Source organism: Vipera berus (assembly GCF_964194415.1).
Source record: "Vipera berus genome assembly, chromosome: 6".
In the NCBI taxonomy this organism is placed as follows: domain Eukaryota; kingdom Metazoa; phylum Chordata; class Lepidosauria; order Squamata; family Viperidae; genus Vipera; species Vipera berus.
The window spans coordinates 75,822,071-75,834,591 of NC_138208.1; the positions used below are offsets into that span (position 1 = coordinate 75,822,071).

At 39.2% G+C, this 12,521-nt stretch overlaps 1 protein-coding gene across 1 annotated transcript in view; it reads left to right on the plus strand.

The window, feature by feature from the left end:
* Positions 1-12,521, plus strand: part of IQSEC3 (IQ motif and Sec7 domain ArfGEF 3) — a 203,933-nt gene that overhangs the window by 141,108 nt on the left and 50,304 nt on the right. Inside the window, exon 4 of the mRNA XM_081331876.1 lies at positions 8,268-9,361. Within this exon, the coding sequence (XP_081188002.1) occupies positions 8,268-9,361 (1,094 nt within the window). The remainder of the gene's footprint in view (positions 1-8,267; positions 9,362-12,521) is intronic.

A 12,521-nucleotide genomic window follows, 5' to 3' on the forward strand; every position in this document is an offset into this window, starting at 1 on the left:
AAGAAAACCTGCATCCGAATTTGATATTATTCTTACGTTAAACTGTAACCAGTTCTGCTACATTCCATCTAGAATCTCATAATTCTTCTTCTTGTCTTCAAAGATAATGGGCATGCTTGTATATTTAAGATATTTAGAATTTATCTACAGAGATCCAGGACTGCTGCTTCTTTTTATTTTGTTCCATTGGCTTGAATCTTTTATAACAGCCTCTTGACAAAGTCTTTCATCTGAACTAGAGCTATTCCCCAGACGTCTCCATTATCTCTTAGACTTTTGAGTTGTCACATAGCTTGTGTGTTGGGATCTAGAAATATATTGAGTTAATCATTATTTTCAGAAGAAAATTCCAGGAAGGGGAGTTTTTAAGTAGTAGGCAATTACTTTCATTAGTCTGTTACTCAATTAAACTTCAGACACTCCAGTTTCTTTTCTTACAAAAATGGAAAAGGGGTTCTTTCAAATTGGTTTGGTAATTTAGGCTTTTTGTATACGGCATTAATTTTTTTTAAAAAAATACAGGGAAATAGGAGCATTTTTTTTAAATGTCACTGCTCAGAGACATTCTTCCTAAATAAATAAATAGGTTGATTGTAGCACAGCAGTTCATTTGCAATATATTCAGATGCCTATAAAAAGAGATAGGCTAGGAGTGGACACAGGTAAAGAATGTGCTAAGGAGCTATAGGTGTGGGGAATAAGGATCTTGGGGAAATGGGGTGGGGCAGAATGTAGCTCTACCAATTTGGTTTGTGGTAAACTGATTTGTGTGTGTGTGTGTGTGTGTGTGTGTGTGTACGTGATTGGCCACAACACCAATGAGCTGTTTCATAAATAAGTAAACCCATTTTTGTGAGACCATTGTCAAAAAATTCCAAATCTACTCTGTGGCCCAAAAGGAATGCCATTCTCTCCTACAAAGCAAAACAGACAAAATAATGCCGGTATATTTCTATTGATTTCTTCTTCTTCTGATAGATTCTAAGAAGAACAGGATGCAGCTTGTTACATGTTAACTAGCCAGTCCATTCCCACCTACTGGATCAGATTGGATTGACAGCTGGATTTAACTGAAGCATTGCAGTGTTCAATATGTTTGGAAAAAGGCATAAGACAGTCCAAGAGAAGTTATGAGTGAAGAAGAGGGCTGTGACCCCATGCCATCCAGCTTCTGCCTTCTCAGGCAACTTCCCAGTTTGACTACATAATGGTAACATTGCCTATAAACAAGAAAAGTTCAAAATTGAAATTTCAAGGTAGTAAGAGTAGAATCCTAGGAGGAACTAGCCCATTAGGTTAAAAAAAAGACTATTTCTTTATGGGCTTTAAAAATCCAGCCTACCACTAGATGACAGCGAAGTTTGATCTCCTGTCTGTTCGCTGCCATCTAGAATTGTGCATAAAATGGAAACCTTGCTCTGTTTCAGATCCGGAGAAAATCCACAGTTTTCAAAAGTCCAGACTAAACATTCTGGGTTGGACATGGCTTGGTAGAAATAATGGCAGAGATGTATTTTGGTTGTTCCAAATGTTAGAAGAAACATAAATCCAGAAGGATTCATGGACTGAGTAGGGTAAGGCTAGACCATGTTATCCCCACTTTCCAGCTCCCAGCTGAGTATATTCCACTGGTCAGTCATCTTCTCAGCACCCAACCCTCCTCTCAGGAAGTGCACTCATATCTTTGTCTCTTTTTTGTTTTCTACCCCTGCCGAAATTGCTTTCACACAGAATACCTGTGCTTTGGTCCATTCCTGGAGCAAAAGACGCCAGTTTCCTACTGGATATGAATCAAAACAACTGGTTTTGTCCTGCATACAAACCATGCAAAACAAGTGTTCGCGCCCTTAAGACTGTCTAGTTGTTACGAAGAGATGCTCTATTGATTCCAACATCTCCCCACACAACTTCAGACATTCGAAATCTTTCCAACTTTTGCCTTTAGTTTGGTGATTGTTCTGTGAAAATGAAATAGCATCTAACAAGGATGTTGTTGTGTGGTGGGTCCGACGCAAGGAAGAGACACCAGCCGGTGTGTGAGTTCAGCTCTTTATTGGATGGGGGTAGCGAACTGAGGGATGAGGGTTACCTGGCCTCCTTAAATACCTAGCCAGGTAAGCGGACAGCCAATGGGGTTGGCCCTAGGATTCCCGCCGAAACTGGGTTTCCCGCCAAAACCGTTCAGGCCAACGCCCCCTGGTGGCTGTTGCTATGCAGGTGCCTGCATACATAACAGATGTTATGCTACCGAGCCAAAATGCACACAGATCTGTCTCCTCCCAAAGCCTTCGAACATGGCTTGTAACAGCCCCTCCAAAAGACACCATTATTTTGAAATGTTATGTGCCAGAGAGGAAAATTATTAAATATATGGAGCATAATATTGCTAGATTTGATTAAATTTGATTTAAATTAAATCAATTATAATTTTTTATAAGTGATTTTTATTCTTTTTCTCCTTGCCCCGCTTACTTTTTATAATATAATTCTTGGCAAGCTACCAAGATCAAGTATGCCTCATCTAAAATAAAATAGTCACCCCTGCAGTGAACCAATAAAGATTTCTTCCAGTGGAGTATCTCAGGAAATGTCTTTAAGGTTCAGTTTAGATCGCAGCTAATCAAAAGTAAGACACAGTTTGACAATAGCATGCTTTTTGACCAATGTATTAGAATTCTTTCCTCAGCTTACATGGGGAGCCCTTTTTAATATTATCCCCCAATAACTGTGTGAAGTGGTTTAGACTGAGGAAGAGTGACTGTCAAAGCTAAAGGTAGCATCACCCAATGAGATTCTATGCATGCCAGAAGACTCGAACCCGGATTTCCCCAATCCTAGTATATAGGTAGTCCTTGACTTATGACCACAATTGAGCCCAAAATTTCTGTTGCTAATCAAAATGGTTGTTAAGTGAGTTTTGCCCCATTTTGCAACCTTTCATGCCACAATTGATAAGTGAATCACTGCTGGTGTTAAATTAGTAACATGGTTGTAAAGTGAATCTGGCTTCCCCATTGACTTGGCTTGTCAGAAGGTCACAAAAAGTGGTCATGTGACCCTGGGACACTGCAGCCTTCATAAATACATGCCAGATGCCAAGCGGCTGAATTTTAATCACATGACCATGAGGATGCTACAAAGGTCATGAGAGTGAAAAACGACCATAAATCTTTTTTTTTTTCAGTGCCATTGTAACTTTGAACGGTCAGCAAATGGAAGGTGGTAAATTGAGAAGTACCTGTGGTGTTAAGATTTTGGACTAGATCTAGGGAAAATCAGATTCTAATATGGTGGCATGCATAGAAGCTCATTGGGTGATTTTAAGAAAGTAACTCTCCTCACAAGAAGAATTGGAGAAAGAAATCTGAAGTAGGCCATTTTGATAAAGTGGGATCTAAATCTAACAAATCGTAATAACCTCAATAACATGAGTTGTGGCTAACATAATGCGTGTTGACAGACATGGTTGATTTTGCAGAAAATAGCAAATGTTCTGTTAAGCCATTCTGTTGGAAAAGTGTATGTCACGAGAGGTCATTGACTCAAATTCATCAAGTTGCACTGCCAAGGTTGATAACTTGATTGACAATTTTTGCACTGCTTTTTTATTAAAGGACACTTTTTCTGTTCCTTCAAATTAGTAATTATATCTTCCTACATCTAGTATGAGGGATTGAAGGATTCTGCACATACCTTCCTAGAAAAGGTGTCGTTTCATTAGAAATCTCAGGCAATTACACAGGTGGCATTTCCTCTCAATATTATGAACATAGTAACATGCTGGTCTTTATTGACATCTGTCTATGAATTTTGTAAGAATAAAGCCGTCAAGTAGAGTATTCTGTAAACTACTTGCAATATAAGGCCTGTAGTCAAATAAATGTATTGCACATTGCACACTACAGTGTTTTAGGAAAATCATGTTTTAAACTCAAAACAACTATTTTAAGCTCCAGGGAGAGGGTTTGGATGAGGATTTGTAGTAATTTTGTCCTAAAATATAAATACTTGGTCAAATTAAATTAATTGTGTGATGATTTATTAGGTTCCTTCAGACTGTAGCTCAAAAATGTCATGTGATCTGTTCTTCAAAATATTTTTAGAATACAAGAATCAGTAATACGGACATGTGGAAAATTGTATATTAAACCACTTTAAGAACTCAATATAACTAAAAGAAAAATGCACTATATTAATTTCAGCAGTTGTAAATGGTTATAATTAATTCATAAAGCTCTTATTTCTGTCTCAGATGCTGGAAGAAGGGAGCAGTCCTTAACTGTATGAGAACACTGAGTCTGTTTTGGCAGCTGTTTTTATCATAAATATCCCAAATCAGTAGCTCAGCTTCTCACTGTTTTGAGGCAGGATATATACAACACTCTAACATATGCCCTAAAATCTATTTAATACAATTAAACCTATTGTATTCCAGGACAAAATCCTTGGCCACCCACATGCATAAAAGCCTCCCCAATTCTGGTCACCACAATACAAAAAAGATGCTGAGTCCCTAGAAAGAGTGCAGAGAAGAGCAACTAAGATGATAAGAGGTCTGCAGGATAAATTGTATGAGGAAAGACTAAAGAAACTAGGTATGCCCAGCTTAATGAAGAAAAGAATTGTGGTGACATGATAGCTGTCTTCTGATACTTCAGAGGCTGCCACAGAGAAGAGAGGATCGACTTATTCTCCAACGCTACTGAGAACAGGACAAAAAGCATTGGATGGAAGCTTATCAAAGAAAGATACAACCCACAATTAAGGAGACGCTTCCTGACATTAACAATTAACCAATGGAACAGCTTGCCTCCTGGAGTTGTGTATGCTTCATCACTGGAGGTTTTCAAGAAAAGACTGGACAACCATTTGTCTGGGATGGTGTAAGGCAGGGGTAGGCAACCTTGGCTCTTTTATGACTCGTGGACTTCAACTCCTAGAATTGGCTCAGGAATTCTGGGAGCTGAAGTCCACGAATCATAAAAGAGCCAAGGTTGCCTACCCCTATAAGGTCTCCTGCCATGAGCAGAGGGTTGGAATTGAAGACCTCCAAGGTCCCTTCCAGCCCTATGATTCTATGATTTGGCATCATTTCCCTGTTCTCTGGAGATCTTAGCCCTCCCCACCAATAGTACTGAGGCTAGTTTTGAAAATATAGCTTATTCTTTCTTGCAGATGAAAACTTTTTGCACATCTATCATTTTCTTTTGTGTATGTGTGTGTGTGTGTGTGTGTCTTTGTATTCGTGTATCTGTGCACAGAAGTAAATAATTGAATCAGGATGGAGAAATGTGTGAATCCCCTTGAAGCATTCCTTAAGAAACCAAACTTAGGGCTCATAGAAGTTTTTTATTTTTTATCTCAATAAAGATTTCAGTAAGGAGGTGATTAGTAACGGTGGAGAGCAGCGCTCGGTCCTATTTCTGGAGGATCAATTCTATGCCTGCTTATTAATGCAAAGCTGACCTCTGTGACTTGTATCTCCTTCTCCAATTTTCTTGCTTTACATTGTAATTTGGTGGACAGCAATTTCCATCAGAACTTCAAAGGAAAAAGCCCTTTATCGGGAGAAGCAAGAAACTGCTCCAGTCTCAATAAACACTAGCTGTAAATCTCTATGGGAATAATTAGTGTTTATCTTTTCATCTTTCTTCTCCATTGCTATCTATCCTTCACATCACTGCAGTCATCACCATTGTTTCTTAATGAACATTTGAGGGACCAATGCTGGGATGATATATGGTGAGGGTAGAGAGATCCTTCAGTGGTTCCCTTTTTCAGTCTTTTATCAATAAGGTGCAAAGAAAAAGACTGTTTGTACAAAGATTTTCGAAGGGATGAGGTAGGTACAATCAATCCTAATACAGTGGTACTTCGGTACTAATCATTAATTGGTTCTGGGAGATGTGAGGAGTACCAAAAACAATGAGTACCAAACAATTTTTTCCCATAAGGAATAATGTAGTGAGTCACAAGGCAGTCAATACTAAGTTCTAGCTTGTATGTTGGGTACCAAACAAATGATGAATACCAGGACAAATTTTCACATCAAAATGCGTTAAGTACCAAATTTGATGAGTTTCAAAGTGGTTGAGTACCAAGATACCACTGTATAAGAAGTCTAGTTTGGCTGTTGTCTCTGAGCAAGTGCCATTATCGGTCCAGTTATGGCCCTTTTAGAGGCTTGCTCAACTTGAATGTCATGGTTTATCCTACTATTGGTTTGATGGTTCATATATTTTAGAGGGGGGATCATTCCCCCCCCCAGATTGAAATTTATCCAGCACTGCTGATTGTCAAGAAAAAAAATTCTCCTGAAAGGATGAAAAAGTTCTTTAGGACACTGTCAACCAAAATTTATGTTGGAAGAAAGCCATCATTGAGAAACAACATTGTTTAACCCAGCCTTTCTCATTTAAAGAATGTTGGTCTGCTGTATATATCTAGAGCAGGCATGTCAAACTCACAACATCACGTGACGTTGTGTGACATATCAGGACTTTTACCCCATTGCCGGCAATGGGGTGGACGTGCTTTCGGCATGTCGCATCCAACCCGCAGGCTGGCAGTTTGACATGCCTGATCTAGAGCTTTCAACTGTGGGTGGAAGAATCTGGATATCCAGGAGATGGCAGCAAAGAGTTTGTGTTTTCTGTAGCTTTGTGGGGTTGCCCATATCTTTGCAGCCCAGATCTGATAGCCCAGTGATATTTTATTCTTAAGCAAGATTATCAGGGAATCATTGCCATTGACTGTGGGGCGACAAAAATGCTCAGAGTTGCACAAATATGAAAATTACTCTCTCATTTTCATTAACAATGGCCAGGTAACACAGCCTCTAAAACAGTTCTTATTTGTTCTGATGGCAGTAATCCTAAAATTTCTAAAAACACCACATGCAGGCACACACAGTTCTTGAAATAACTACGTCTTTGATCATTCAGACATGGGTCCGGGATACCTCGAGGACCACCTGCTGCCGGCGTCAACTCCCCTCCGCCCTGTGCGTGCCCACAGAGAGGGCCTCCTCAGGGTGCCTCCGGTCAGGGAATGTCGACTGGTGGCCCCCAGGGGAGGGCCTTCTCTGTGGGCGCTCTGGCGTTATGGAACCAACTGCCGGTTGAGCTCTGGATGGCATCGGACCTTCGCTCCTTCCGGCGCGGGCTGAAGACCCACTTATTTGAACTAGCTGGTCTGGCCTGATGGGGAACATTAGGGTTTTTTAATGGTTTTTTTTACTGTTTTTATTGTTATTGTATTTTAATCGGGCATTTGTTTAATTTCTTTTTAATTTTTGTATTGTTATTTATATATGCCCTGTTAACCGCCCTGAGTCCTTCGGGAGAAGGGCGGTATAGAAATTGTAATAATAATAATAATAATAATAATAATAATAATAATAATAATAATAATAATAATAATAATAATAATAATAATTAATAGACCTAAGAACTTGATGGCTCCTTCAGTGATGACCACGTTGTTTTTAGATTACCATTTTAGACATTAAGACTATAGAGATGAAGCTCAAAATAATTTTCCTCTATACTATGAGTTTCGGATAACATTGCTTTAGAGACCAATTCTCAGTTGTTGCTTTACAATCTTATAATTAGATAGTCTTTACTGAATAACCCTAAGTATTTTTGAAAGATTTGAGAACCACTCTGGTGTAGTGTAGTGGTTAAGTCACCAGGATAGAAACCAAGATATTGTGAGTTCTAGTCCAACCTGGAGCACAAAGCCAGTGGGTGAATTGGAGCCAGACATTATCTCTTAGCCCTAGGAAAATGGCAATGGCCAATCTCTTCTGAAAATTACTAGTCCAAGTGGTTTCCAGGGGTTGAAACTAACTCATAGACATACATATATAAAACAAGTTTTTGCAACATACAGACTTGCTTCATCTGACATTGTACAATAGAATCTGTAATATTGCCCAGTTTTCAACATAAGCAAAGAAAACTTGAATATGTAATTCATGATGTACTAAACTATGATTGGTTAAATATCCCACAGTTAGTTAGATTTTTAAAAAAATTAATTTCATTTCATTTATGCAATCAGTCATCATATTTATATAGCCAACCATCTCACAAACATGACTCTGGGCAGTATACAATAAAAAAGCCATTAAATGAACTGTACCAAAAGCAATCCACAATTAAAAGAATATCAATATTATTAAAAGACCAGGAGAGTATTAGAAAGTAGCCAATCCAAACTCTTCACAAATCAATTTTCATAATTTTGTTTGTGTGTTTCAGATCGAAATGCTAGAACACAAATATGGGGGCCACTTGGTCTCTCGGAGAGCAGCCTGCACCATTCAGACTGCCTTCCGCCAGTACCAGCTCAGCAAAAACTTTGAGAAGATCCGGAACTCTCTACTGGAGAGCCGCATGCCCCGGCGAATTTCCTTGAGGAAACTCCGAGTCCAGAACTCTGAAAATTTCTCTGCTGAGAAAGCCCTAGTGGAAGGCTATAACTTTGTTGGCATCCCCTTGGTGAGATCTCCCTCTTTGCCAGTAACCATTAGTGGGGCGCTGACCGAGCTGGAAGACTCTTTCACTGAGCAGGTTCAGTCTTTGGCCAAATCTATTGACGATGCGCTCAGCACATGGAGCCTGAAAACCATGTGTTCCCTGCAAGACGGCAGTTCCTATCAGATAAGAGAGACCTTCAGTTCGAGCTCCATGCAACCAAACCAAGACTTGGACATGGAACTGAAGGACCAAGAGAAGGAGGAAGGCTTGCTGCCAGACACATTACCAAAGAGCAGCAGCACGCTCATGATGGCCTTCAGGGATGTCACTGTCCAAATAGACAACAAGAATATCTCTGTCTCCTCATCTACCTCGGTGTCTATGGCAAACTGCCTGGCTAACAGCAGCCAGGCTGGGATTTCTCCAGCTGCCAAAATAGAAGAAATCCCAGTGGAAGGGGAGAAAGACGATAAAGATGTTCAAGTTGTTTCAGAAGGGCAGCCTGATGCTGGAGCCCTCCAGAATAGTCACCCAGTAACCGAGGGGAATCTCAGCACGAACGGTTTGGAGAAAGGGGAGGCTGAGCAAGACCAAATGATGATGCCGAAACTTGACTTTGGCTCTGAAAATGGGACTGGGCAGCATAAGGGATCAGAAGCTGAAAATGTAGATAATTTGGAACAACTGAGCAGTAGCAGTACATCCACCTCAGCTAAGTCTGCTTCAGAGTTATCCTCAAAGGAAGCCCTGCAAGCCATGATTTTGAGCCTGCCACGGTATCACTGCGAGAATCCAGCCGTCTGCAAATCCCCCACACTTTCTACAGACACCATGAGAAAACGGCTGTACCGCATTGGGCTGAATCTCTTTAACATGTAAGTGACTAACAAGAACATCTCTTTAAAATCTCTTGTAGCTTTCCCGAGTTCATCAAAACAAGAGGCTATCAGAAACAGTTAGGTCAGGTGTGGCTTATCCCAGCAGTATGATTTTCTGGTTTAGAGGTTCAGCCTTCGAAGGACCAAGGGTTTTGCATGGATGTTTGGCCGCAAACGCAGGAATAAAAATAATATTCTAGACCCACAGAGTTAGAATCCAGAGGACTATAGACAGATAACCGACTGCATTCCAACAAGGTTTGTTGAAATACTCAGGGATATTGTAAGACTGTGTGTGTCTTAAAAGAGTTTGAAAGAAAAATATCCTCTGTTTTCAGATACTTTGGGCTGAGATTAATCTCTCAGAACTAAAGATTTTAGCAGCTGTTTTTTTCTTAGTGGGATGGGATTTGCTGAGTTTTATTGGAGGCTGTGGCCTAATGCTACCGAAGGAAGAAAAACGCATTTAGGCACAACAGTTCTGAAAAGTGGAGGCAGAAACATTTTAGCAGAGGAGTCTGCCTTTGCACCTCTGAATTTCAATAAACCACAGTGTCATTTTTGCTAAGGACTTTCTTAGTCACCCTGTCCCCCCCAAAAAATGATTATAGGCTAGGATGCTTGCAGACTGTTTTGTTTGTGGAAAGTATCAATGCCTGGCTCTACTACAATGAGGCCTAGATGGGATGACACTCAATATACTAAGTATAGGTGGCTCAAACATTGTACTCAAGGAACAGTCACAAGCGAGTCTTTATCAAATTGGCAAAAGGTATTAGGTGGAATGCCATAAAATTAATTCGGGAGCATAATAATTCTAAACTTTTTTTTGTATTAATGGATGAAGAAATAGAAGGAGTTTTTTTCAAATTTGTTGTTGACAAAAAATTGGATGCCTAGCTAGTACCCTTATTTATTTATTTAGCATATGGCATATCATACAATATATATTAACATAAACACAATAAAATATAAAAGTTAAAAAGATCTGTGTTCAAATACCAATGTTTAGGCCATATAACCGTTGAAGCACAGTATCGTTTATATTAAAAAAACCACCACCAGATACTGGACTGGTATATGCCCTCAGCTTAAGCCGGTCAGCTAATACCCTAGAAGTCAGAGATAAAATTTGAAACAATCTCAATAGCCTAAATTTAAAAAGTTGAAAAATAACACCAGAATGAGATAAAGAGATGAACGACAAGTTCTTTATTTAGGAAAGAAGTTAAATGAGCTTCTCAGTTAAATGGGATCTCTGTACTGGTGATAGTACTTGTAAAAAACATGTTGGAATGGCAGTTGATTGCAACCTGAATAAGTCTTCAAGAGAAGTAATGGCTTCACTATATTCAGCTTTGACTAGACCCAGCCTTGCATAATTGCTCCACTTCTGAGAACCACATTTAACAAAAATTTAAACAACTGAATTCAAAGGATCTGGGGGCTAGAAACCAAGGGCTACAAATGGAAATTGCTGGAACTTTGAATCTTTAGCTCAGAGTAGAGAACGGGAAGATAGATAGATAGATAGATAGAGAGAGAGAGAGAGAGAGAGAGAGAGAGAGAGAGAGAGATATGATATATAGATAACCTTTATTGTCATTTTTTACTGTGGGCACAATGGCACACATTAAAAATGAAATTTAGTTGCTCGCTCTCAAAGTGTACACATACATAACACACATTTAAACATACTATATACAACATATGTATAGACCTACACCCTTATATATAAGTAACATATAAATATTAATCATTGTCCATCTTGAATACATAACGGAAGTAGGAAGCTTTAGAGTTCATGAGGTTAATGCTATATGGACCAAAACTTTGACTGAATCTGGATGTTCTGCTTTGGATACCATGAAGTCTTTTCCCAGAAGGTAACAAGGAAAACAGGTCGTGAAGAGAAGGTGTAGTGTCCCAGACAATCTTGTGGACCCTGCTCAAGCAACGCTTATGTGCCATGTCCTGGGTGGAAGGGAGGGAACTGCCAATAATCTTTTCAGCCATCCTCACCACTCTCTGCACTGCTTTCCTGTCTGAAGCAGTGATGCTTCCAAACCAGACTGTGATGCTGTATGACAGGATGCTTTATGTATGTATGTATACATAGCTTTCTTTGTGCAGCTGAAAGAATGTGGCCCACAAAAGATGTCAGCCAGAGGGTTGGGACTTAGAATACTGATTTTAAATTACAGAATGGTAGATTTCAAGGAAGTGTTTGGGGAAAGAAACCTTATTAGACCAATTTAATAGGAGAGCTAGTTATTCAGAGAAGTGTTGGAATTTTTTTCACTGAATAAATTCAAGTAGAACTAAATATTCTTCCAACAGGGATGTATGAAGTCCAAAATATCTAAGGATCCCAGATTGTCTACCCCTGTCCTTCTAATAGAGACAATATTTATTCATATCACCATTGTGGCTACCTTTTGAACTGAATAAAGAAGCTCTACTATTGGACAGTATTGAGTTTCAGGGTTTAGTGACCATGGTCAGATAACAGATTTCCTGATGTTTTACTTGCAACTTGGGCTGGTATCTTCCGAGGCAAGGCTGTTTGCTAAAATCTCTTATAACACTTACTTAATGAGATGTTATTTTGCATGCCCAATAATTCTACAGGGATGCTTTGAAGAATTTGAATGAATAACTGGATGAATAAATAAATAAATGACCTACTTACTACTTTAATGGGCTTAGGTGCAAATTCATCTTTGCTCTTTGTTTAATATGCCTTTAAAAGGCAGCCTTAAGAAAGAAGCCATTCAGAATGTCGCAGCTAGAATAATCAGCAATGTAATAACACCATTTGTTCCTGTTTAAAGTCCTATATATAATCCCTTTAATTTAGTTTAGTCACCAGTGACTTGACCTATGACTTACGCATGCTGAGGCACATAATGAATTTATGGAAAATGTTTAGAACTGGTAATATCCCACTACTTTTCACCATATGGACATACTCCTTATTTTTTTATCAGAATGGCAGTCTGCATTTTCTCCTGCTTTCCCATTGGAATTAATTACCTCTTGTGCAATACCCTTGGTGATAATAATAATAATAAAAAAATGACTTCTGGTTGCCAAATGGTTCTAATGCTATTCCTTTCCTCCATAAGGCTGCGTGCATGAGGTCTTAGTTAATAGG